The sequence below is a fragment of the Dipteris shenzhenensis genome, chromosome 11, assembly GCF_047967505.1.
Source record: "Dipteris shenzhenensis isolate YYH24624 ecotype China chromosome 11, Dip_SZ_1.0, whole genome shotgun sequence".
Lineage (NCBI taxonomy): Eukaryota > Viridiplantae > Streptophyta > Polypodiopsida > Gleicheniales > Dipteridaceae > Dipteris > Dipteris shenzhenensis.
In genome coordinates, this window is record NC_141606.1 from 29,992,590 (window position 1) to 30,020,515 (window position 27,926).

General features: G+C 47.2%; 1 protein-coding gene across 13 annotated transcripts in view; it reads left to right on the forward strand.

Moving 5' to 3' along the window:
- The window catches only part of CW7, a 161,775-nt gene that overhangs the window by 96,047 nt on the left and 37,802 nt on the right, over positions 1-27,926 (forward strand). For all 13 annotated transcript variants that reach the window (XR_015541750.1, XR_015541753.1, XR_015541752.1 and 10 more), the window contains 3 exons: positions 2,211-2,270; positions 2,742-2,816; positions 25,987-26,139. Coding sequence is in view for 9 of the 13 variants with exons in the window: in XM_087381338.1 (XP_087237464.1) it covers positions 2,211-2,270; positions 2,742-2,816; positions 25,987-26,139 (288 nt within the window). In the remaining 4 variants the exon portion in view is untranslated. The remainder of the gene's footprint in view (positions 1-2,210; positions 2,271-2,741; positions 2,817-25,986; positions 26,140-27,926) is intronic.

Sequence of the window (27,926 nt, forward strand, 5' to 3'; positions counted from 1 at the left end):
TCTGATACTACATGAACATGCATAGGGGGGATATAGAGATTCACACACACAATGCTCATGAGGACTCTTTCTCTATTACGGGATGCCCAACTCCATTTCTTCACATACTCCAGCTTACATTCTTCTTACACACTCATTTACAAGAGATCCTTAAGACCTTTCACACACATACCTTAAAGATTCCATGTCATCAAGACATAACCCACACTCTACATCCATCTATGTACACTCTATACATCAACAATTTGGAGATCTCAAATGGCTTATTCATATCACCACAAATGGATATCCTATTGGACGGAAGTACAGTTTACAAACTTAGGAAATCCACAGTTAACTGAAGCAAGGGAAAACATGGTGCTCTTTAGATATAAATAGTAGGCCTTGTAGGAATGGAGCATGAAGCTAAATGCTGTCTCTCACAATCTCCTATGTGTCTGTGTGGCTTTGAAAAAGTTAGTGTATTCTCCAAAAATGCTTTAGTCCTAGAAAAAGATAGCCTAAAGCAATCTTTTGGAGCTTTGCAGATAAAATCGTTGAGCCAATAATGCATTTGTTTTTGTTAAGCTTATGAGACAACCCTTTTGAAGCAATTGGGTCTTTTATTATATCATCGATTAAGGGTCCAGCTTTGAGGAATCAAAAGTTGGTGTGATGACAAACAAGGGCTTTGATCATGTCAGACTATGAAGCTGTGCTTTTCTTGAAAGTATCCACCTTTGGATAACTCCCCAACTCCTATTAGAAGAGCATTATTGAGAAAGTCTGGTATCAAGTGCTTGCTTTAGCAAGACAGTCTGTTTGGTAAAAGGTAAGGGTATCATCCAAGAAACCCATTGTAGGCTTCCCATGGAGGATGAGGACAGCAGAGCTCAAGCACTCTTGCACATCAGAGGAGTGGGTACCAGGGCGGCAGAGATAGATGCAGTGATCCCGGACTCCTGGTGGGATGGGTTGAGTATCACCTGGACTCCCACTGTTGGTATGGGCAATTTTTGCTGACGGGGGTGCCTCTCAGGCTTCGGCAGACTCTGTGCCGCTTCTAGCATAGATCTATAGAGTATGGGAGGGAGGCCTTCTGCCGGCACTGTCTATGGGGATGCCTAGCAGCACAGAGGGTTTGGTCAACCGCTTTGAGGATAGTCGTGAGTATCCCGCGCATGGAGCGAGACTTCACGTGGGGAATGGTTGCTTGGCTCATGGATGGCGTGCACGCGTTTTCAATTGACCCTACCACTCTGGCCTTTCGGATTTACAGCCAGACAGTGGCAAGGATCGAGGCACACAGGGCTATTCCTCCTAGACGGGCGGGCCCTGTACCACTAGCTGAGGATAGCATGTTCATGTTGGAGACAGTTGCTAGCATCACTACATGGCATATTTGGGTCGCGCGCTGCAGTTGGGTGATGGGCGGCCAGTAGACTACTCCGATGGCCACTTTAGTCGCCATATGGCAGGCTATAATCTACACTCTGCGTGCTATTTGGGAGCTTGGGACTCCGGGGTCTAAAGCGACTGCCAAAAGGTGTGAGTGCTTCTACAAGGCATGGCTTGCAGGCTCCTTCTATGTTTTCACGGAGAGAGATATTCGTTGGTTGTATAGCCTACCACTGTGGTTGTTAGCCCTTGTTCCAAAGACTCCCTAGGCAGTATGCTGGGAGCTCAGATTTAGGCTGCAACCAGTTGTCTTTCTTTTTCCCGTGATCAGCACCTTCTTGGTTTTTTGTTGATTTATATGGTGGTTTTTATCAAGCATTAATAGAAGTTCCTTTTCTGAGGAAAAGAAGAAACCGATTGTAGACCACCATGATGATCAAAGTCAAGTGATGATTCTGGAATGATATATGTTAGATGTGTCCTCCTAGGTTGTCTTTGTGTGTCAAGATTCATATAAAATTCTAGCATTCCAATGTGCCATTCTTTCATAAAATCTCTCTCCAAACATTTGCTGCCTATCAGGTCTCCCTATTATAATAGAAACCAAGAATGCTGCAATGCAACAGGCATGCTCTCCAGCTTTGCTGTTTACACTTTTCTTGATTAATGCATTGGCTGAACAGTGTGCGCCTAAGGATCTCTAGTGATTTGCCAATGGTTTGGTTTATAGAAGTTTTGTTGGGGGACTATTGTACATCCTGTAGGTCTTTACTCATTATTTAATTCCAAGTGTGGTAAGTATACTAATGAAGTGCTCTCTTCTGCTCTTGCAGGTTTCCAAAATTGTCTATGCTTCTCCAAGCCGGGTGAATTTCCAAACAGATATGTCCAAGGTACGTTATCCAAAATACAACTTCATGGCCAATGGTATGCAGGCGCCTTTGGAGTTCCTGGATTACTGACTGGTTTGGATCAAGTAGCCAAATTTAGCAGAACCCTTGTTCTGTGAAATACTCATTTTTTTTATTTCTATTGAATTGATGAGCCTTAGGCAATGCACATATTCTTTTTTAAAGGATTAACCTGTAATGGGGCCTTGTAAGGCTGAAGGAACTGCCATTATTCATAGTAATATTAGTTCACCTCCCTCAAACTACTGGAAGGTTGATCATTATCAGAGTTAACATTTTGATAAAACTGCCATTATTCATTGTAGCATTAGTTCACCCTCTAACAACTGCAAAGTTGATCATTATCAGAGTTAACATTGTGATAAAACTGAGGTAATGTTTGTTGGCTTCTAACAAAGGCATGCCTTTTAAAATGACAATAACTTTTCTGAACTTATCATTTTTTCACTACAGGGCATTGAGACAGTGCCAGCATATCCGGATATATGTTTCATGGTTGATGATTATGACCACACGTTTGAAGAAGTGGTCAGTACAGAAGCTCACTTTGTCAATATAGTTGCATGTAAAACTACACAGGCACATTGTGGATTGAATGCAATTTTCAAACCTAGCCTGCCTTGACCAGTCATTTTTGTTGGGCATTGATAAAGTTGGTGAGGATCATGCTAGGAGTTTATAGTTTCTACATAAAGTAACTGAAATGTCGTTTTTCCTTTCCACGATGAGTTTAGGCATGTTCTCTAAAGGTTTAGATCAACGAGCAGACGGGAAGTGCTACAAAATTCATTAGCAAGGAAATACTATACAAAATCAGTGTTGTGGCTCTATTTTGCAATTGATTTTTATTTCTGTTATCCAGCATGCTTTCAAAAACAAAGTGCAATGAAGGCCAAGATTGGGCCAAGTTAGTGAGGGTCACGCTAATTTGGCTAGGGGATGTTTAGCCCTAGAGAGGGGCAAAAAGGAGATATATTGGAGGGGGACTGCCTTCAATTAGGTTAATTTTTGGATACACGCTGGTTAGGTTAATGTTAGGTTAGCAGTTTGGTTAGCAAGGTGGGCTAGGTTAGTTAGGTTGGTTGGGTTAAGCTAACTAGGATTAGGCTAGTGTCCTAACTGTCTTAGCAGTCTTAAACTAGTGCCCTGACCCTGCAAAAAAAAAAAAAAGAGAAAAAAAACTCTTTTCTTCACAACCTTATTCTGCAGGCCTTTACCAGCCTTTACAAGGCTATTCTCCATCCCATTTGGGCTCCGTTTCAAGGCTTTTTCGTCAACCTTGCTTCGGGGCCTCTCCATCACATTTGATCTGTGAGATAGGCAAGAATTGATAGCAATCCAGATAGCAATCCAACACATGTGCATGTGTTTGGCGCAGTGAGATAGCAACAAAGCTTTATTACACACCATGGGACAATCAAATGCCTATGGAGGGAACATGGGGCAACATGCCTCTCATTTTGGGCAGCTTATAAAGGGCTCTGAGTAGCAACAAGCTTAGGGCGGCTTCAACGTGAGGAAGATTCATAGCCCAATGGACTCCTTTTGATTACTATCCACAATCTGGTGTACCCCATTACATTGGATGTGTTGCATCAAGTATTTTCTCCTTTTTGGCTTATTGAGAAGATTATCATTCATCAGATTTCAGGTGGTCTCCAAGGTGAAATTCACCTTGCCTCACAGGCTAGTGCCTTTTAAGCATGAAACACCTTGCAAGGTAGGGATATATATGACGGATGTTGTACCTTACATAGTCAGTTGTTAGAGCTGATAGAGATGTGATTCTATGCTAAATGTGGAGATACAAATGCCATAGAGTAGCCACTTGTTGTTGGAGCTATGATGCCTAGAGGAGTTATGACAAAAGACTAAGAAAGGTTACAAAAATAGACAGCAAAAATCTAAGGAGAATGCACTTATGCTTTCGGGCTGTTCTAGGGTTGAATTATCAGCTTCTTGCTGGATTTAGGGTTTTCCAGACCAAACGGCTTGTTTTCTGAGATTGCTGGCAGAGGAAGGCTGGTTTTTGCCTGCTTTTGCTGTTACCGGACTGGTTATTGCGTTTGGTATTGTTTCGAGGCAAGGAAAGGCTGATTTATGTTGTTCGGCAGTGGCCGGGGTGGCTATAGATTGGGACAAACTATTTTGGAAGGCTTTCCTTGGTTGGTTGTGCCAGAGTTTGGCTGTCCTTGTGTTTTCTACAACTGTTTAGCCATGTTTGGCTGGTTGGGCACTTGCTTGTGCAAATGCAAAGGACAGAGAGATAGTTTATGCCTTTTGGCTCTGTTGCACGCTTGGTCGGAAGGAAGGATGCGTGATTGCCTAGTGATTGGATGGATATTCGCCATATAAAGTTGAGCAAGAATTGCAGGGTGTGCAGGATATTTGAAGTCTTTGGGCAGTGTTTTACCTGTGTTGCAGCATTCAGGAGACCTTGTAATCAGCCTTTTGGCTTTATATGAATATTAAAGAAATACCGCAAGGGGCGCCAGTGTTTGGGGCCAATCGATGTCTTTGTTTCTAAGTAGGAGCACTCTAGGTCCCAATGATTTTTGTGGTGATAAATAATTTGATTATTTATTGTGTATGCTGTGGTGAAAGTGGATTCTACCACCCTTCAATTAGTGAAGGCTGGTTTCATGGTTCCATTGACGGGATCCACCTAACTTCTTCAAGAGGTGAGCTTGTGGGCTGGCTTGGTGTAAGTCCAGTAGACTAGGCACATGATATAGCATACAAGTCCAGTAAATATGTCTCATAGGGAAAGATCTTTAACTCTCACAGAAGAGAAAGAAGAAGAGAGGATGTTGCAGACCCCTATTAATGATGATTAGGGCATGAGAGAGGGATCCCAGCATGTTGCTGAGCAGCAGGTTGACAATACTGATGAGGAGGACATGGATTTATTCAAGGCACAGTTGTAGAGCTTTATGAGTGTTTTTTCTCAATTTTCACATGACCCTTGTCTTTAGAAGATTCTGAATTATGAAACGCAGCCAAAGAATAGAAGCCCGATGATGCGGATAAGGAGTTCGAAGTTAACAAGAGGCCGGATGTGAATTTCCAAGATCAACCCTCGCAAAACCCCTATGGTTTGCAGCAATCTAATGTTATTCCGGGATTAAATCAAGGTAATAATTTTCATCTATGGTTTCCGGACAGCAATGAGTTATTGCACCCCCTGTGCAACATGGTTATTTTGGTGGAGGTTCAGTTTTTCAGGCTATGATCAGTCCGCGAGCACAATTTGTTGGTATGCCTACAAGTCAGATGGTGGGGTTTCAGCCTATTATGCACCCCATGGGACAGAATTTAATGTATGCAAATGTTGGTGCAGCCCTAGGGATGCAAACCAAAATGCCTAATGCAGTAGGAGGCAATATGGTGATGCCAAATATGCAAGATTCAGGAGCTGGTCTGAGTAATAGAGCTTTGCCTCATGGTGTTGGTGCTGGAGATAGTGTGAGTGCTGTTATTCCTTTTGCTCAGACACTTGCATATGATAATTTGGCACCGAAGGGGAAAGTGAAAGACTACAAAGAAGCTGGAGCTGCAGTCAAATTCGAGACATTTAGTGGTACTCAGGATAAGCTCAAGGCTTTGAACTTTTTGCAGCAGTTTGATGTAGCGTATACTGGAGGAAATTTTTCTTAGTCATCTAAGATATGTCAGACTGCAAGTTTTCTGAAGGGTAATGCTCTCCAGTGGGGGACCACTATGCTTATGCAGAACACTGCACCTACTACTTGGGTAGGCTTCAAACAAGTGTTCTCAGCTGCGTGGCTTACTACGACTTTTGAGGTTGACATTATGACTGCCTGGCATGAGCTGAATTCAAACAACTGGTGAGATCTCGAGGAGTATAATAGTAAATTTTGGGCGGCTTTGTTGCCTGTAAGCTCCTATCGGCATGTCCCTTTCTCTGAGTTAGAGAAGTATTGTAGCGGCTTACCAAAGGAGCTTAGAGACTACTGTACGAAAACGAAGGTTTCTAACATGTCTCAATTGATTGAGAATGCTTGCATTGACGTAGGGAAAGACTTCCGGATTCAAGGGAGGTCAGAAGCACGAAGTCAAGAAGGATAGCATAGAGAAGAAGTTTGGGTCTCATCCTTTCAAAATAGAGAAGAAGGCTAACCGTCAGAAAGCTGCGTTTGTTGCAGGACGGCGGCAAAAGAATAAGAAGGCAGCTGCTTATTTATCTCTAGAAGAGCGGAAGTCTTTGTATGAGGAAAAGAAGTGCTTTAAATGCAAAGAACCGGGACACATTAGATGCCACATGTCATCATCACAGGGCCTTCCTAATGCAACATTTCACCCCTCTCTTGGGATGCATTAAAATCCTTTGCCCCTAGGCACATTCCTTGCATTAGGCCCTTAGCCTTAGATCCACCTAGTATGGTGCTATCAACCCTCACCTAGGACCTTGACATTAATTCCCTCCCGATCATTTACATGAAGCGCAAACAAATAATTACAAACATAGATCCTTTAAGGGAAATGTCGACTGATTCTTCCGAGGTCATGCTACCTCGGCTAGAGCGTAACATGTTCCATCTGAGGTTATACCTCCTCCATCTGTTGGTCATTTGCAAGCACATGTGCAGCCAGATATTCAGCCTGATATGCCTCTCATTGATCAGGAACATTTGCACAGGGCTCTTGACCGGGAAAGAACTGAAATCCAGGAGCCCAAAAAAGGTACCCCATTGGCTCCTTGACACATTGAAAGACAGCACACAAGAAACACTGCCAGCCCGTACAAGAGCAATTGTCCGGAAAGAGCATGTCATCAAGATGCCTTTCAGATTGATTGTTGGTTGAAGGCTATGCAAGCTGAATTGGATTCTATCCATCAGAATAACACTTGGGAGTTGTGTGATTTGCCTCCTGGCAAGAATGCCATTGGAACTAAGTGGGCTTACAAAATCAAATGGAAAGCTAATGGTTCAGTGGATTGTTATAAAGCTCGTCTTGTTGCTAAGGGCTATGCTTAGTAGCACGGCACTGACTTTGAGGAGACTTTTGCTCCCACTTCTAGGATCACTACTATTCGCATTGTTATTGCCTTTGCTGCCCACTTTCATTGGCAAGTACATCAGCTTGATATCAAGACATCTTTCCTTCATGGGCATTTGCAGGAAGAGTTCTATGTTTTCCAGCCTCCTGGCTTTGAGGTTGAAGGTTCTGAAAGCAAGGTATGCCGCTTGAAAAAAACCCTCTATGGATTGAAGCAGGCACCTCGGGCTTGGTATTCCAGGATTCATACTCATTTGCTCACACTTGGCTTTCAGAACAACCCTACAGAGGCTACCCTTTACATCCGCAAGTGTGGGACAGATTTGTTGATTTTACTCCTTTATGTGGATGACATGCTTGTGACTGGGACACATGCTCAGAAAATTGCAGATTTCAAGCTTGATTTGTAGAAGACATTTGCTATGTCTGATCTTGGTCTTTTGCACTATTATTTTGGGCATCCAATTTGCTAGCAGTGAGGGGTGCATTTTGATGTTGCAATCCAAGTACATTGGACAGGTTTTGCAGCGTTTTCAGTTTTAGGATTGCAAGCTAGTATCCACACCATTAGAGCCTGGTTTTCACTTCTCTTTTGAGGTTGGCAGCGGTACATGTGATGTCACTCTCTATCAGCAGGCAGTTGGTTGTTTTACGGACCTGATCCACAGTATGCTGTCTCACAGTTAAGCAGATATATGCACAGCCCATCTATGCACCATTGGCATGTCGTGAAGCGTGTTTTCAGATATCTCAAAGGCACTCACCATTTAGGCCTTCTTTATGGGGCTGATACTTCACTTGTCATGCATGGATCGCTGATAGTGATTGGGCTGGTGGTTCGGACACTCGTGTGTCACATAGTGGCAATTGTTTCATGCTTGGTACTTCATGTGTTTCTTGGTTCAGCAAGAAGCAGAGTACAGTTGCTACTTCTAGCTGTGAAGCTAAGTACAAAGTAGCTTTTACAGCTACAATGGAGTGTGTTTGGCTTCGGAAGCTACTTACAGATCTTTATGCATGTCAGACTGCTCCTACCGTCATCTTCATTGATAGTCAGAGTGCTTTGGTTGTTGCACAGAATCCTGTGTTCCATGCTCGCACAAAGCATATTGAGGTTCACTATCACATTGTCAGAGAGCGATTATCAGCAGGTGATATTCAGTTGTCTTATGTTCTCAATGAAGAGAACTTGGCATATCTTTTTACGAAGGCTCTACCTCGACCTAAGTTTGAGGCTTTTTGGCAAGCTTTAAATTTAGTACCTTTTGTAACTTGATCTGTTGTACTATGTACAGTCATAGGTTGCTATATCCCTACAAGACAAACATGTGCAACCATGACATTAGATATTTAGGTATCTTGAGCCATGTCTAGGATACTTCAGCCCATACCATGGACAGGGGTCTATAGGCCAATCTATGGGCTATCCATAGGTGCCACTTATTCCTTGGTATGTGCCTTGTAGGCCTAGTTATAGTCAGTTAGGACCATTGGTACAATTATTACAGTACCACCTAGGTCAATTAGGACACTTAGTCCAGTTAGGGCAGTTAGCCCATAGGGTTTTGTTATGTTGGCTCCCTCTTGAGCCTCCACTCTCAGTTTTGTAGCAATCTATTACAACATCTTGTTTTTCTCCTTGTCTTCTCCATTTTTGAGCTTCCATTGCTTGCCATAGCCAACAATTCATTAGGTGAGTATACTGGGAGTTTTGCCTTCTACAATTAGCAACTATAATGAAAACAATGGCATCTCATAGGAGTGCTGTAAATGCAAGGGCAGAACTTCGGAAGGGCACTTGCAAAGCAAAAGCATGTGCACATGCTGAGGCTGAACAAAACTATGAGGGTGATGTCAGGACTGTTAATTATAGTTCATCAAGGTGGACTACTAGTAACATGCAAATATCACTAGCCTATGAGCTAGAAATTCAGAAGTTAAAAAGTTCTTCGTCCAGCAAGTTGCAGACATAAGCCAACAACGAGATTTAGATGGTATGATGCAGTCCTAGTGCATTGTGCTTTTGAGGTTTTTGGGCCACAAATTTTTGCATATTTATCATCAGGGCATTATGCTTTTTTTATATTGTAGGCAGTTATTCCAGCTTGTCAACAATGATTGTCCATGGACATAGGTATCACAGGGAGACCACTCATATGTTTGCCGATTCCTTCATGGCCACATACAAAATGTAATCATAGATGGGAATCATGCTGCTGAAATAAATGGTCGCTCGATAGACAAACTTTCAAGCCTAGACAGAAATTGGTCTATTGAAATTTCCACTTGAGCATTGTGCCTATGGAATTGAAAATTTCAATGCAATTATTTTCAAGGGGTAATGCATTTCACAGCCTTGTATGCATGCCACTTTTTTAGTCCATTCACAAGGAGAGAAGTGGTTTGCACAGGCTTTACACACACTTGGACTCTTAACATCATCACTCTACATAAGACAGGAGATTCCATGAGCCCAGAAAACTATAGGACCATTATGATTGGACATGGCATGTCGAAGATCTATGCATCAATACTTGGCACAGAGGTTAGCTTGATTGCAAAGCTTCGAGGTTTCAGAGCAGTGGGACGGGTAGGCTTTGGGGTAGATTATGTGACTATGGATGACATACTTACACTCAGGGGGGGTAATCGAGAAGGTGAGGGCATGGTGAAGGAGGGTCTATTGCTGCTTTGTGGATTTCCGCAAGGCTTTTAACATAGTGCCGAGAGCCTAACTTATCAGACGTCTGCAAGAGTTGGGGCACGATCAGGAGATCACTTGGGCAGTCGTTACACTTTATGAGAGAGTATTGGTTAGGGTTCGGATAAGCACAGGATGGATAGAGGAGATCATCAGGACCATTGGCATCAAACAAGGTTAACAACTATCAATAACCTTGTTTGGTCCATGTAGGATCGATAGGCAAAGAGAGAGTGTAGGTTGCAAAGAGTCGATAGAGTCTGTCACGTGAAAATCTAGGATAATGAAAAATACGAGTACAAGGTACTTGTACCTAGACCTAGGACTAAGTGTCCTAGGTGTCACATGGGACTAAGTGTCCTATGTGGCCTAAAAGGCACTAACACTACACGTGCCTACATTTATGCCTACAAGGCACATACCATGGCCTATAGGGCATCAGTAGAACCACCAGAAGATGGCCTACAAACCCCCCTCCATGGGATGGGCTGAAGTACTCTGGAAACGTCTCAGAATACCTCGTATTTTCTGGTCATGGTGGCACATGTTCATCCAAAAGTATATAGCCACCTAGTTATGTACAAGGGATGTCAGATCATGTAACAAAGGGAACCAAGTGTAAAGCCTGTCGGAAGACTTCGAAACTTGGTACGAGGAAGTGCCTTTGTAAACATATCTGCTATGTTGTCCTCTGTGGGAAGATAGGACAACTCTATGTCTCCTGCTGACAACTGCCTCCGAACATAATGATAGTGAACTTCAATATGCTTGGTACGCGCATGAAACACTGGGTTACGCGCAATGGCCAAAGCACTCTGGTTGTCAGTGTAGACAATAGTGGAGGATGTCTGGCGAATACCAAGATCTGTAAGTAACTGTCGAAGCCAAACACACTCTACTGTAGCGGTGAAAGCTGCCCTGTACTCAGCCTCACAGCTAGACGTGGCAACTGTTGGTTGCTTCTTGCTGAGCCAAGAGATACATGAATTGCCAAGCAAAAAACAATTGCCAGTATGTGACACTCTGGTGTCGGAACATCCTGCCCAGTCACTATCCGTGTAAGCATGCATGGTAAGTGAACCCTGATCACCACAGAAGAGGGCTAAATCCTGAGTGCCTCTGAGATATCTGAAGACTCTCTTCACTGCCTGCCAATGCTGTGAACTGGGCATGTGCATGAATCTGCTGAGCTGAGATACTGCATACTGCAAGTCGGGTCTTGTGTGACATAAATAAATAAGGCATCCAACAGCCTGCTGATAAAGAGTGATATCACATGGTGGGCTCCCATCATGAGCTGAGAATTTGAAGCCAGGGTGCACTGGAGTAGAGATTGGCTTGCAATCCTCAAACCGAAAATGATCAAGGAGCTGTCCAATATACTTGGACTGAGACATCATGATACCCCCCTCAACATGAGCAAACTGAATGCCCAAATAATAATGGAGCCGTCCCATGTCTGACATGTCAAAAATCTGCTGCAAATCAGCCTTGAAAGCTGCAATTTTCTGAGTATCTGGGCCCGTGATGAGCATATCATCCACATATAAAATCAGCACTAAAAAATCAGATCCACTCCCACGGACATAAAGAGTGGGTTCTGTGGGACTATTCTGAAAACCAAGGGATAGTAAGTGTGCATGAATTTTGGCATACCATGCCCTTGGTGCCTGCTTCAAACTATAAAGGCTCTCTCCACATCCTGTCGCCTTTCCTAGCCCAAAAGGACTTGGAAGCATGAAACGAGAACTCTGAGCGTCGCTGTGTGATCTCCTCTAGCATGGCTCGGGCTCTAACCTCCTGCCGTGTGAGCTCCTCAGAGCCTGGAGAAGACTGCTGCATCCGCTCTATCGAGGCAAGATCTCGTCTGAGACCCCTCTCCTTCGCCCACCATTGCTGCCTGACCTGAATCGCCTCCTGCAGACAGATGAGACTAGACTCGGCAAGAGCCTGAGCTACCTGAGCTGCCATATCCCCCATGGGGTCCCAATCCTGCTCCCACAGGTCCACTATCCTGCTGCAAACCGCTGCTCTGGAGTAGATGGAGTCTGGGATCCGGCACGAGCGTGGAGGTAAGGAGTGAGAGGCTGAGTCCAGGACTAGGATGACTGGGGCACGGTCAGAGAGGGTCGTCCCTAGAACCACTCGTGACTCTCCACCTCTGCCTAGCGCCCAATCGCTGACATAGAAACGGTCCAATTGCTCCAGAAGTCTGCCTCCTTCCCTCCTGTAACCCCAAGAGAAGTCCAGACTCCCTGTCCATCTGCAAAAGGAAGGCTCCCTCCAGCTGTCCTGACCTCCCACAGCGAACAAGAAGGAGTCCCAATCTGCCTGCTCTGCCTGAGCTATACCGAGGAACTCTGGGCCCCGTCCCTGCTGATCCTCTAAGGTCTCAAGGTTATTGAAGTCCTCTCCTACAATCCAAGAATCCATCTCTGGCAATAAGTCTGTCAAAGAGCTCCAGAAAGCGGCTCTCCGTCTGAGGTCAGTCGGGGCATAGATTTTGAGGATGCCGATGCGGGATCCCTCAATATTCAAGCCCACCCAAAGCGCTCGTCCTGGGATGAGGGTGCCAAAACCACACACATGCTGAACTAGAGAAGCGTCGATGGAGGTATAGACACCCCCGCTCCTCCCCTGCTCGCCAATCGAAGGTTCCCAGTAGGTGTGGGAGCGTCCTGTGAGGACCTTCCCACACTTACTGGTCTGAGAAGCCGAAAGCTTGTGTTCCTGCAATAGGAGCACATCTACCCTTCCCACCAAGGCTAGCTGGAGCTCCTGTCTGAGCACCATCTTCCTGGGGCTGCGGGTTCCTCATGAGTGGAACCCGTTGACGTTCCAAGAGATAATGCGTATACTCATGAAGAGGGGAGATGGGCCACAAACAACTGTCTGCTTGCGGTCGATGTCAAGGTGGTCGGAGGATGTCCAGTGTGCAGACGAAGGCGCTTCTGTGAGGGTTTCGAAGGAGAGGCCGGATCATCGGACCCATCCTCTAAAACCTTCAACAGAGGGGAGAGGCCCTTCATCCCATGGTGGTAAGCTCTCTCTAACCAACTCGACGCCTCCGCCAAGGAAATACTGTAGAAGCCCGCTACCTCTGAGGTCCTCCACGGGCGGAGCCCTTCCACGTAGATCCACTCCAGAGGCGGTCGAATAATGACCAAAATGTGGAATCGTTTGGTGATGTGGCGCCATCTTAGACGAACGTCACCCTCCTTCCAGTGCTGCTGAAGAAGCTCGGTTGCTCTGCTACCGATCCAGTCCTGCACCTGCTCCTGGGACTGATCTTGAATCATCTCCCAAACATTTTCATTCGTCCATTGCTCATTCCCGTCATTGGTGATAGTGAAGGAATAGCTAGGACCATCGTGTGGGGTAAGGACGGACACCTTACCCTCAGTCCCCTTTCGGAGGAAGAAGATGCTGATGTCTAGGCATGCAGGGAAGGAGCCAATACCCGCAGCATCCAAATAATCCCAAGGTCTTGCTCGGTAAAACTCCAAAGGTAGAGCTCTAGGAGCAGCCCTTGGGTGTGGGGACGAGGATGAGGAGTCTGAATCAGAGAGAGGGGTGCTGGCTGTCGAACAAGCTGGAGTGGTGCTGGCCATCTGCGGGGAAGGGCCTCTCCGCTCCGCCAGACCAGCAGGGGTAGGCGCGGGGGAGGTCTGTGCTGGCTTCGGGGCCACAGGCGGAGGGGGGGGTTCCCTCGGGATCATGCTCGAGGGAGAGAGGGGGGCTGAAACCAAAGGTGCTGGGGGGGATCCTGGAGGGGGGGGAGGTAGGGGGACCGAGGAGGACGGGGGAGAGGGGGGGGGCAGGGTGAAGGAGGAGGGGGAGGCTGGCTGATCTTCTCCTGCCCTTTCTCCTTCCCCTTACCGGGCTGCTGCTGATTGGTGACCACAGGGGGCTCTTGCTGTAGATGGGAGGCTTTTTTGGTCCTGTTTTGTTTCCTTTCCGTTTTCTTTTGACCTCAGTCCAGCCTTCCCCTTCAGGAGGGGGTGTCGATGCCTGGGGGGGGGGATCCTGAGCTGCCTGGATGGGGGCCATCTGAGGTTCTGTCCTCGTGAAGTGAGGGCAGGAGCGCGCCTGGTGCCCGAAGCCGTGGATCTCAGACACTGATCTGGGCGACCAGTGACCATAATGCGCTGCGTCACCACACCTGTGTCCGTCTCAATCTCCAACTCCGAGGGGATACTCTGCGGATCTAGGACTGCCACTTTGACACGTGGCACCCCTTGGGCTGCCGCCGCATCAACGAAGGTGTCCTGCATGAGCCAGCCAAAGTGCGCCCCCAGGTCCTTGATGATCGGGCGAAGCTCGATTGCGAGGCTTGGGAAAATGAGGGTAACTGGATGGCGAGGAATGCGGAAGCGGGCATCAAAGTCCGCTACACTGAAACCCCTATACCATGGGACCATAAGGATGATCTTCCCACCCACAGAAGTAGGGGACCGTCTGACCATATCGCTTGCAGCCTTGGCTGAGGAGAGCTTGAGCCAGAAGATACCACGACCCATGAGTGCAACCTCCTCAATGTGGCTGTCCTCAAGGTAGAGGGTGGACTGCAACGAGTCCCTGATGTTTGCTCGTGAAGGGGCATAGCCAATGACTCTCCCATAAACGGATGTCTGGGAGAAGTCCGTGGCGGCCTGCTTCACCAAGGAGACCTGAAGCAGGCCGCCACGGACTTCTCCCAGACATCCGTTTACCTGATGCTCTGTCAGTGTTATGCGGTAGGGTGATGGAGGGGGGGGGGTCCGTCTGGGCCACCGGTTCCGGGCTCACGGCCGCCATGCCGCACCGACAAACTACAAATGCTCCAAAAGGCGGGGGAAGGAAAGAGGGAGGGATGGAGAAGTACGGAGAAGCGGGGGGGGGGAGAGGTGGTGGAGAGGGAGCGAGTGGCGGAGGGGGAAAGAAGGAGGAGGGAGGGGGGGGGGGCAGCACAGCGCAGGGCGGGAAAGAGGAGGAAGGAAAGGGGGGGGGGTGTGGCAGCGCAGCGTGAGAGGGGGCGGGGAGGAAAGGCGAGGAAGGAAGGGAAGGGGGGGGGGACGTTGCACAGCAGCAGGGAGGGGGAGGAAGGGGCGGGGGGGGTGGTAGCGCAACGCGAGGGGGGGGAGGCGGGGAGAGGACGGAGGGGCGGCGAAGGGAGACAAAAAGAACATTTGTCTGAGTGACATGATGGCTTGAAATGGATGTGAGCTGAACATCTCCAACTCCTTTTACAGCATATGAAGCATTATTAGCACATGTAACAGTTCCCCCTCGAGGTGCATCAGCTAAAGAATGAAACAACTGTCTGCAAGATGTGACATGCTTGGAAGCACCACTATCAAAGTACCAGGACTGAGCATCATTTGCAGTAAAGAATGCATCAGCTTTGGATGGATCAAATGAGCAATGGACAGCCCATGCCCAATCATCCTGAAGAGCATGTGCATGTGAAGCATCTTCTGGCTCATGGGAAACAATAGCATGAGAGGCATTAAGTGTCAATCCTTCTTTCTTTTTCTCTGAAGCAATGCACTTCCTGCATTCTGAAATGTCAAGTCTAGGCTTGCGACAATAGTTGCATCTTTTCCTCTTTGCCTTATCTGCTGTATTTTTAGATGCATGGGAGGAATTGCAGCTGCTATGCGCAGATTTTGGCTTGTCCATAGGCTTGGAAGCCTTGCCTCTTCCTGTCTGCTGTGAAGCAAATGCATGATCAGGAATAATGGCTTGTCTATTAGCTCTACTTTGCTCTTCGTGCAAAAGCAAAGTAACTAGCTGATCAAAAGAATAGTGGTCTGGATTACCCATGGACACTAATCGAAGGGTTGTACCATCCAACTTATCATCTTCACGAAGAACACCAAATAAATCTTGATTGTTCCCAGCCATAGCAAATGTGATACCCTGAAAGAGACCTGAAAAAACAAAAAGCCTCAAGGCTATCACTGCAAAAAGTTGGCTGTGCAAAAAATGACAGCAAATATCTGCAAATTTCCAACCCTGATCAAAGGGCAAATGCAGATCTGACCCAAATGTGACTGTGACAGGCAATGTTCACTGCAAAAATTGCAAATCTGGCAAAAGCCCCAAATTTAGTGAGGGCAAATAGGCCAAAAAGAGGGCAAATTCAGAAAAGCCCCAAATTTTACTGAAATTTTGCAAATGTGACTCAATGTCTAGCAAGTGTGACTCAATATTCTGCAATCTGACCCAATGTACTGCAAATAACAAGAGATTGCAGACCAAATCCCAAAGCCCCAAGTTCTTGCAGGAATTTGCAACCAAAGAAGCTGAAATGAACTGAAAGCCCCAAAAAATACCAATGTCCAGAATGTAACCTTGTACATGCAACCACCTGTACGGGGATCACTTGAAAGAAGTACTAGCTGTACGGACAGCTCAAGTACAGTGTACAGTAATTGTATTGATCAATTACGGATCAAGTACAGATCAAGTACACCGTACGGTGTACGGTTGAAGTAGGGACCTAGTACAAAAATTGTACGGAACAGTACGTTCCCACGTGCAGGTACGGAAGATATACGCAGTGTGGCACGACGATCTGTACGGACAGTACGGCGATGCAGGTACAGAAGATACGTAGATTGGCGTAGGTACGGTGACAGTTGTATGGCGACGCAAATACGTACAGTTGTACGGCGGTGCAGGTACAGTGACTCTGGTACGGTGCATGTACGTAACAAGTATTGGTGTACGGAGTCTAACATACGGTGTCACAGATATGCAACTGTACTGTTGTACGGCGGCTCAGATTCGAAAGTTGTACTGCACAAGTACGATGGAGGTACGGATCTGTATGACGCAGGTACAGATCCTACGATGCAGGAAATCAGTACGGATAGGTACAACAGGGAGTCTTGGGACAGAAAGACGAGTCAAACCTTGCTCTGATACCACTGTAGGATCGATAGGCAAAGAGAGTGTGCAGGTTGCAAAGAGTTGATAGAGTCTGTCACGTCAAAATCTAGGATAATGAAAAATAGGAGAACAAGGTACTTGTACCTAGACCTAGGACTAAGTGTCCTAGGTGTCGCATAGGACTAAGTGTGGCCTAAAAGGCACTAACACTACAAGTGCCTACATTTATGCCTACAAGGCACATACCATGGCCTATAGGGCATCACTAGAACCACCAGAAGATGGCCTACAGTCCATACATATATGAGCTCGAGACTTTATTGGGACCCTTGGAGGGGCTGGCTGCTCTCTAGCTGGATCTCTACTCCAGATCCTTCTTTACACAGATGACGTGGTCCTACTATCCTCCTCAGCTGAGGGCCTCCAGTGACACGTAGATGCACTCCATACCTTCTGTGAGACACATGACTTGAAAGTCAACCTTGGTAAAACCAAGGTCATGATGTTCAACAAGTCCCAGGTAGCCATGCTTAGAGAGCACTTCACCTAGCATGGATTGCCAGTGGAGGCGGTTGCCTCCTACACATACCTAGCGTCCTGTTCTTTGGCTTGATGTTTACGATGGGATTGGCATTACAAGATCGATTGAGTAGCGGATATATGCTGCGCTGGCCAGACTCGAGCGACAATGTTTTCATTGCTATTTTTAGGACCCTTAGACCAAGACTCTTCTCTTTGACTCTTTGGTCCGACCAGCAGGTATGTATGGGAGCTCGTGTTGGGGACCAAACCTAGTAGAGACAGATTGGGCTCGTGTTGAGAGGCTTCAGGTTCGTATGCTTTCACCGATGATTCGCAGTAAGCCTTCAGTCCCACATCAGATAGTTTTGGCTAAGTTCAGGGCATCCCCTCTACAGCTCGATGCGGCATTTCAGGTCATCACATATATTTACCACATTAGACAGTATGGATCCCACACCACAGAGAACCGAAGCCATTCCCCTCTAGGTAGAGATAGTGGTAGCGTCCTCGAATCTCATAGTAGGTTGGGCAAACACAAAGGAAATGCTCCTTTGTCTCAACCGCCCCCAGCGTACATAGCGTGCAGATCCGCTGCTCTCTAGGTATACCTGCTGCTCTCCCTGCCTCAATCCTCAGCTGATGGGATGAAACCTGCATCTGACCAATGGCAATCCTCAGTGCATGAGATACTCCTCTATCCTCGAGATAATGGGGTCTGATAATGAATCCCTCCTCTGATACTCGCAGGAAGTGGTCGCGATAGAACTGGGTCTTGGTGGGGAGTTCTTGCTCCTCCCCCCAAGTCCGGGATGTGTGAAGCTGGAGGAGGTCTAACCGTATAATACGGTTGATCTCATCTTGCGGGATCAACTCAGGAGGTGCATCCATGCTATACTGAAAGGAGGGAAGCCTATCCATCTGGATACTGTGCCTAGCAAGCCATGTAGATATGCGTGCATACCATGTGTCTGCCCCGCTCTCTGCGAGTCATCTGGATGACTCTAGGGCCAATCTCGGAAGTCTCCAATGGGGTAAGTCCCACACCCTGTGGATGAAAGTCACTGTCTGAAAGATGGCATCAACCTGGAGAGGTGTCATGGCGAACTCTGCCTGTACTATCTCATGTGGAACTGAGGGCTACATCGGATCATCCTGGATCCCATCGTCACCTGTAGCCGCTCGAAGCTCCTCCAATCTATCCTCGGAAGATTGCACCCCCTGAAAGGTGCTGCATACATGACAGTTGGTTGCACTAGTGTGTCGAAAAGCCAGCCCTTCATTGGTGGATCCTGGAAGTGCGCCTGGAAACACTGCCGCTCTAGTCTAGCCAAAGCACTACGCCCTCGTGTGAGTCGTGCCTGGGCTGCATGTTTCATCGTGAAGATGGGTCCTGTGAAGACTACTTCCAGATTTGTGTATGACTGCACTATCTCCACTCGTTCACCACGATAGGTGAAAGTGAGTCGGTTAGTCACTGCTCGTGAGGTGTTGAAGATCATAACCTTAGTTTTCCCAAGGTTGACCGTTAGATCTTTCTCTCTGCAAAACACCTCTAAGGCCTCCAAATCTCTTTGTAGTCCCTCCGCTGAAGAGGATATGAGGACTATATCATCAGCATATAAAAGTATCTGTATGAGGAGATCCCCTGTGATGAGCCCTCACCACCTATCGATCTATGAAAGATGTGATCTCATCAATGTAGAGTCAAAAAAGAGTCGGTGAGAGAGGGCAGCCCTGCTTTACCCCAATGGTGCTCTTGACCCACTCCGATAGGCTGCCTGGGGCACGGACCCTGCCTCTGACTGACTTATATAAGCTCATCACACCCCAAATTAGTATCTCTGGGATCTGCATCTCTTGTAGTCTCTTGATCATGCGGGATCGTGGATCAGTGTCGAAGGCCTTTCGAAAGTCTACGAAGCATGTGTAGACTTTCTGATGTCTGGACCTCGCCTCCTCAATGATAGCCCTTAGAATAAAAATGTGGTTCAGAGTAGAGTGCTGCCTCCTGAATCTTGCCAGCCCTAGTGCTTGTTGCCCCTGTGTCTCTTGTGACTGCTAATCTCTCTCTCTAGTACCGATCCATAGATCTTGGCCAATGTGTGGCCAATCATGAGGGTACGATAGTTCCCGGTGTCCATGGGGTCTCCTGCTTTGTGTATCGGTACGATAGTAGTGGTGCTCCATGCTGGTGGGAAGCCGTGGCAAACTGCAAGGTTAAACATATGTGCAAGGATCGGTGCTAGGACCTCCTGCCCATGTGCGAAGTGCTCTGTCCGAGGGCCTTCGCTTTTCGGTTGTGGAGCCGGCAAAGTGGAGCCCGCACATTCTGTGTAGTGAATAGATGACAAGTAGTGGGCCTGGGCATAGTGGACATGTCTAGTGGTGTCTGCCTCGGGACATCATATAAGGAGCATGCATAGGTGTGCCACACGTCCGGATCGGTGATGGGGATGGGTGGCTTTCTCTCCGTGAGGTATCCCCACCCAGTGGTTGGGTCTCCTCCGCGAAATGATATGATGATCTCATCCATCCTATGTGTGAGGAAGGCTCGTCTCTTGCGGCGTGTCAGCCGCTGAAATATCTTGTGTGCCTTGTGTGGCGTCAACTGACCCAAGGCTCGCTCCCATGTGAGGTGGGCTCGCATCTCTCTGCACTCATCATCAAACCAGGGGTTCTGAGGCATCTTCCCATCTCGTACCTGTGAAGATTGGGTCGTAGGAAAGGATCTGGTGGCAGCATCCTGTATCACTATGACAAGGGTAGCTGAGGCATGGGCGAGGTCTAGATCAGCCTCCAATAAGGCCGAAAGCTCTCTGGCTAAGTGGCACACATACACTGGATCAAGAGCACGGTCAAAGTGGATCTGGGTACGGGTAGCGGTAGGAACTCTCCCTGTGCCTGGTGTAGTAACAAGAACATCGAAGGCCAGGTATGAGTGGTCAGCTCCAAGGGGGGGGCGGGGGGGGGGAAATGGTGAGGTCATGTATCCGTGAGACAAAAGCCAGTGGGCCGAGTAGATAGTCCATTGTGCTAGTCCCACTTGCATGTGGGAAGCATGTGAATCCCTCAGATGATGGCCAGCTCTGAAGGCCATTGTAGATGATGAGGTCGTGGACAGCTCCCAACTCAAGCAGGTGTCGCCCGTATGCTGTCACATGCGAAGTATCTGCAGAGAGTCAATGAGTCCCAAGTTCTACTGCATCTGACTCTGGCATCATGTGGGGATCTCTCTCATATGTGAAGTCAAGTAAGCCCACTTGCCTATCCCTTGTCCTTGCATTGAAATCCCCCAAAAGGAGGGTGTCTCCTGTCTGGAGAACTCTATGATATCCTCATGTATCGTCTCATAAGGGCTGTGCCCCTCTGTAGTGACATCATGGGCATATGATGACGTGTGCGGAGGGAAATAGCATACTGTAATGAAGATAGGTCGGGCATCTAGTGGCTGCACTCGTATCCACATGTGACGTGCATGTTCCTCTCTCCGTACCACAGATATGAGTGGCCTCAAGTGTGTTTTGAAAAGGACAGCTACACCTCCAGAGCCTCGTACCTCACTATCTCTCCTCATTTCTTTCCTATGAGCAGACTCCCAGGTGTATCCTGTCACTGTGGGCAGCCCTCTCTCTGGGCTCTCATGTGTCTCAGTGTAGAGGATGATGTCTGTGCCTGTGTATGTCTCCGAGAAGCTACCTGGGTCGGACCAAAGTGTGCCATTACAGTTCCATACAGCCATACTCAGCTTGTTTTGTGCACTCTTTCTCCCAGCTTTGGCACCGTCATAGTTCACCCTCTTCTTTCTCCCCTTTCTCCCCTTCTCCCTTGTCACCTCTGTCGACTCTTTCTCGAATAATCACTTTGCCATTTCTGTAGGCAGCCCATTTCCCTGCCTCTCTTGCTGCCATAACCCGTACCATCCCTTCTCTCCAATGCTCCTGCTGCAACAGCGTGAGATCGTCATCCAAAAATATTCTGGTCCCTTTCAGGGTCGCCCTCATGCTCATGAGGGTGGACCTGTCCATAGCTGTTCGTAATTTCATTATGAGTGGTCTTGTTGGAGCTTCAGCTTTACCAACCCGTCCATGCTGTCTCACATGTGAGGTTGACTCCCATTTTGGTGAACAAGATCGTAGCATCGGACATAGGGGTGTCTCCAACTGTTAGGCCTCTGACCAGGACATTCAATGCCTTGCTGCTCCTCCTTTTCTCTTCCTCTAGGGCTTCAGAGATGATCTCTTTGTTGGGGGCTGCCATACCCTTCTTAACCACATTCTTCCATTCTAGTATGTCTGCGTTACCTTTAGTGATTTGCTGTGTGAACTCAGCATGCTTCCCTTGTATGGTTGTCTGTAGCGCTGCCATCTCCTTCTTAAGTATCTCATTCTTGGCTCTCATCTCTTCCATTGCTTTGCACGTACCTTCTGGTACCCCCAGCATATCTCTCAATTGCTGTAATTCTGTCCCCATGGCCTGCATTTTGTCCTTGAGGTTGACCTTCTCATCTTCCCATGCCTCTTTCTCCTTTTCCCATTCATCCTTCTTCCCTTTCTCCTTTCGCCATTCTTCTTGCATATGCCCCCCTTGCTTCTTGATTTCATTCAAGGTCTTGTCAATATGCATCTTTTCTACCACCAATGCCACATTAGTGGTCTCGAGGCTATCGACCTTTTCAATCAAGGCCAAGCAAATTTTGCTGAGGTGGGTCAATACCTCGGAGGTATTTTTTGGGGGTGTTCCTGCCATGTACACTTGCATTGCACTTTCGAGAGCCTTAACATAGATCCATGTCGTCATGCTGGTCTTTTCTTTTTAATCCTGATCTCTGAGTTTCTTTTTCTGCAGTTTGCTAGTGGAGTGGAGGTAGCAGCTCACGGGGGACCTTGGGGCATCATCTTGACCTCCGGTTGCAGTTCAGGGGGGGCTTCTCTGTTCAGTCACAGTCCGGGGGGCCTGCGTACCCCTGGCACAGAATTTCAAGGGCCTTTATTGGCCCCGGTGCAAGCTTGTTGTATTGTTTAGGTAGGTAGGTAGGGCAGCTACTGCTAAATAGTAGGTGGGAGGTAGACTAGTGGCGGGGTAGGTAGTCGAGGGCTAAAGGAGGTGGCGCAATGGTACGAAGGTGGGGGCCGGGGCTGGGGGCTGATCGGAGAGGTTAGGGGCTGAGGTGAGGCTTGAGGCTGAGAGGCAGGGCTAAGGGAGGTTGCGCAGCAGGCTAGGCCTAGGGAGGCAGGGCTAGGGGCTGGGGGCGGGGCTACAGGCTAGGGGCTAAGGCGGAGAGGATAGGAGCTGAGGCGGAGAGGCTAGGGAGGTTGCGCAGGCTACTAGGCTAGGGAGGCTGCTAGGAGGCGGCGGAGCAGCATGGCGGGAGGGCTGAAGAGGGACAGTCCTACTAGGCACCCTTCTGGGGATGTGATCTATAGACAGTCAGGTGGTGGAGATTCGAGAGGCTACATGTGATTATGGAGTCTAGGATGATTATGAGTAAGCCATCGGTCCCTCACCAGATCATACAGGCAGAGTTCACTATGACACCACTATAGATTGATGCCATCTTCCAGCAGTGACATATCTACATAGGGTTTGGGCCTTGCCTACCTGGAGGCCACCGAGGTTGGCATTAGAGCCATCTAGGCGATTAGCTGAGAGTGATCAGCACAGCTTGGTATGCATGCATCTCCAAATGGTTTCACACTCAGGGCATTTAGATGGATTGCCTCCTTCCCTTTCAGAATAGTCTGGACGGCCCATCCCTCTAGACCCCACGAGATGACATCAACTATATCATACAGTTGGACCTACTCGAGCTATATACGTCATGGACTTGGGGAGGGGCGGAACCAGGAGTTTCCGACCAAGATCTAGTTCTACTGTGACCACTTCCTGAGAGTATCAAAGGCGGGATTGATCACTAGGCCTTAGTATTTGGAGGACAGATGGGTTACCCATGCACCTAAGGATTGTCATAGGATAGATGCTTGTCTTCTCTCACCAACTGAGGATTGAGGCAGGGAGGACTGCAGGCACACCTAGAGAGCAACGCGTTTGCAGGCTATGCACATTGGAAGTGATGGAGACAGAGGAGCACTTTCTATGCATTTGCCATGCTTACTATGAGATCCGAGGATGATAGCATTGCTTCTTTTAGGAGGAACATGGGTTCGGACTACTCTATCGTTTGAGCGACTAAGTATGCGTTGGTCTCTTCGTGATGGAGATGCGCTTAGGTAGCTCAGCCAGGGCATCACTCAGATAGGCCATTGCTTGTTAGGTCGTCGCTCAGCTAGGGCGTTGCTCCGTGGTCGTCGTTCAAGTCGTCAGCCAAGAGCTCTTGTTCATAGTTTGTTGCTCTTGCTTATCGTTAAATCATTGGTCCTGCTCATCTTGTCGTTCCAGCCAGCAACACTTGTCGTTCTAGGCAATTGTAAAGAGCGGTAAACCTAATTGCATTGCCAGTACACCTAACCATGCCGCCAGTATGTCTAATTGCCGCCAAAAGGAGATCTTTGCACAGCAGCAGAAGCCTTTCTTTCCTTGTCCTTAACCCCGAGCTGGGTTGAAACCCCTAGCCCAGTGTGGGGGTTAGTCTTAGATTGAGGGTTTTCTTTAGATATTGCCAGCATGGAATGGCCTAGCCTCTCCTTGAAATCCCCCCCAATTCGAGCAACTCCAGTGAGCAAAACTTGATATTCTATAGTTGCATCATCATCAGCTACAATTAAGCTCCGTGAAGGGCCTGGCGAGCAAATAGTAATTGATGAGGTAGTGAAAGCTTGCAAGGCCCTCGAACTACATTTAAAGATCTTGTTCACACTGAAGTACAGACAATTAAGGAAGAAGTGATAGTGGAGGTTGATACAAAGGCAAGTAAAATGGATATCCAAGAAGAGATCAAGAAACACAAAGCCAGACGTGACAATGATTGAAGATTAGAGTAGGAATTCTTCTTGAAGACTGGTACAAAGAGGAGTCTTTTAGTGAGACTTTAGCACATCCTAAAGCAGCAGCTTCTCCGATGAAAATCTTACAAGTGGAAAGGGATAGCCGAGGAACTGACACGAGCTTGAAGAATAAGGCAACAGAATTAGCCAAGGTGAAGGCTGTTCGGAAATGGGCAGTATACCGTGGTTGCATAGCACTCATGAAAGGGTTTAAATCCAAACCAAAAGACTCTCGATCTTAAACTGATGTATAGCTGATTGTGTCTTTCAGATTATTATGTAGGTACTCTAAATAATGTGGAGATGCTTTTTCCACTCCTTGGAAACTGCCATGTCTTTGAGACTATTATGTAGGTACTCTGAATAACCTGGAGATGCTTTTCGCACTTCTTAGAAGAAGCGATGTGGCCTCCCTATTTGCTGTCCCGTGACCTGTTGGTCTCTTGTGGACATTAATAGACTTTCTTACTTTCCTTCTTACTCTCTCTCTAGGACGTATTGGGAAAGGATAGAAACTTTACAGCTCTCTAGGATGTATTGGGAAAGGATAGAAACTTTACACAAACGTTCTTGATAGGGGAGTTAGGGGCAAAGGCACATACACCCTACCCCATCCTATTGGCCGAAACAAGTATGATACCTCTAGAAGTGGAAGCATTATGTCAATTCATGGCCTACCTCAGCAAAGTTGAGAAGATGGACGTCAGTAGGATACCATGCAAGGTGATGGAATCTATGCAAATCATGGGATGGCACAAAAAGGGCATGGAGTGGATGGAATCATGGGGTATAACAGCTGCTGATATACCAGAAGATGCATGTGAAATCAGAGAGAGAGAGAGTGATGCAGAGAATGCTATAGAAACTATGGCAAAACCCGAGAATCTGCAAAATTAGAACTAGTCCACATGATCTCGAGGTGGAGAAGGGTAGGTGGGCAAGATCGAGGATGCCCAGAGAAGAACTGACTTGCAAAATCTGCCCAAGAGGGGAAAATGAGTAGCATGTACTCCTCAGATGTAGAGCCTAGACTCACATGAGAGAAGGATATGAAGGCAACAAAGAGAGTTTGAGGGAAACAGAGGTTTTGAAAAATCTGCTGGAGCAGCCAGCCAAACTAGTTGAAGGAGGTTTTGGAACATCATAACAAGGTACTTGGACTAGCACACGAGCTAGCCCAACATGTACTCACTACATAAAAGGTGGTAATATGTTTCTTTCACTGGATGTAAGGGATCACTAATAGTTGATAGTGATCACCAGTCCCATAGATCCTGAAGGTCTCACAGCGGATTTTAATGCAACCATATCATCTCATCTCTCTCTCTCTCTCTCTCTCTCTTTCTCTCTCTTCCTCCCCCTCTATCCCTTTCCTCACTTGTAACTCCTTCTCCCCCTTCCCCTCTCTCACTTCTCCCAATTCTATCCTCTTTCCCTAATCTGCCCCGACTTTTTCCTACACAAAGCTCCCCTATTTGCTTTTAATGGTGTGTGTAATGTAAACAAAGTCACATTGTACAAAACATAATTCTTATCTACTTTGTGATCATGAAGTCTTTTGCTTAATAATTTTAACTTGCCTGAAAGTCCTATTGTTTATTAAGTTGATACTGACAGAGTAAAACTACTTGGACAGATTCTAACTGAGCCTGAGCACTGCTATTGTGTACTGTTAAATGCACATGGTGGAGCTGCGTTTTCTCCCGAGGAAATGCAGGGACAAGGCACTGCTCGGATCAGCCCTGAAAATCGACTTCTTGGGGAATCTCAAAGCCCTAATACTCCAAAGGTTTCCTGTTTTTGCCTTTGTTCTATTTTATAAGAGTGAAATCTCACAGGTCAGAAAGCATTGCTTATACACGTTTAAGAGCTGAAACTTCTTTACTGGCTATGATTTGTGTGGTATTTTCCCCCAATATACTGCCCTGAATTGTTGCAACGTATTGTTTGTGCTTTGTTGTCTTAGAAGGGACATGCAAGTTTTTTTGTGCGATAGAGCAATCTCATTACTCTATGCTATGTGCTCGTGCCTTCTTCTACACCTTCACTGTTTCATATTCCGTAATTAATTTTTAACGTGAGAAGCGATTCAGGAGAGGCTTGCCCTGCTCCTCTTCCCCTTGATCTCCCTTCCTCTATTTACTTGCTGCACTTAGTCTCTCTCCCTCCTATTTGTCTTCTCCTGCTCTTTGGACTGTTTGTGCCAAGCTAAGGATAAAGAACAACCAGGCTACTGAAAGAGAAGAAACAATGGAGAAGGTACAGTGAACATGTTAAAGGGAAGGCAAGATGGGGTAAATAAGGGGCAAGGCAAACTGAAATAGAGGTAAGAGAGTTGTGGAAAATGAAAAAAGAGGAGCGAGAGAGACCCTTGCCCTTACAGTACTTCCACCTCCATTGACTAACTAGCCTCTTCCATGTTCATGACTATTCCTCGCAATTGGCACTGCATGTATTTGCAATGGTACTCAAGAATTCATAAAAGCACTCCCAGCAGAAGAAGAAATAGCAATATGATAAAGGTAGATGATGATTATACCAAGTAAATTGTGTCTTTCCTAAAGTAGATTGAAAAGGGGGGGAAGGGAGAGCCATGTCCTCAGTAGTTAAGATCAGGACTGCAGTTAAGACCTCTAAGAACCCAAGATCCACCTTCGAGAACCATTCTTCTAAGAATCACCCCTAGACGTTAAGTCTAATGGGCCTTCTGTCAGAAAATAGAGAGCTGCTTGCTGTAGCATGGAGTGGAAGACTTGTCCCAAGTATATCACAATGCAAACTAATCACGCTCCGTATCTTCTGCACACAAGTGTATGAGAGAATAAAAACAGACACATGCTTAGAGCTTGTAATTGGAGTATAATAACCAGAACATGTATTCTAGAAAGCTCCAAAATAGGGAAACCCTGATGTAGAATGGTGTGCTTACTCCACCCCCTTGTGTGCTACCTAGATGTGGGCTGCTTCTCCAACCCAACTTTATATCCGCTCCCTTCTACGGCAGTGCTAGTAACTAGGCAAAACCAATCGTCACCTACCTTTGGATTCACAAGGCCTAGCCATTTGGTCATCTTGGCCTCCCACCTCCTCCTTACAATGGATTACAAACACAATGCTATGTTACAAGAATGGATGCATGGATAGGTAAATTGTTAAAAATTGAGTGCAAACCAACAAATACCTTAGTCTTTAATGTCTCCCCCTTTGACACCTTGATTTGCTCAAGCTTCACTTCTTGCTCAAAAATAAGGCAACTGAATTAGCTAAAGTCAGGGCTGCCAAAAAGGATGGAGAATGGGCAGTTTAACGTGAAGGCGTAGCCCTAATCAGAGAGTTTAGCTGCTGCTCCCCGCCTTTGGTGCTGCCCTCTGCCTCCCTTCCCCGCCCCTCTCTCCTCCCTCCCCTCAGCCCCCTCCCTACCCTCGCCTCCCTGCCGCCTCCTCCCCCGCCTTTCCCCGCCCCTCTTTCCCTGCCCCTTCTTCCGCGCCCCCTCCCCTTCCTCGGCCCCTACCCCCGCCTCTGCTCCGGCCCCCCAGCCCCCCCTCTCTCAGCCCCTACCCCCGCCTCTACTCTCAG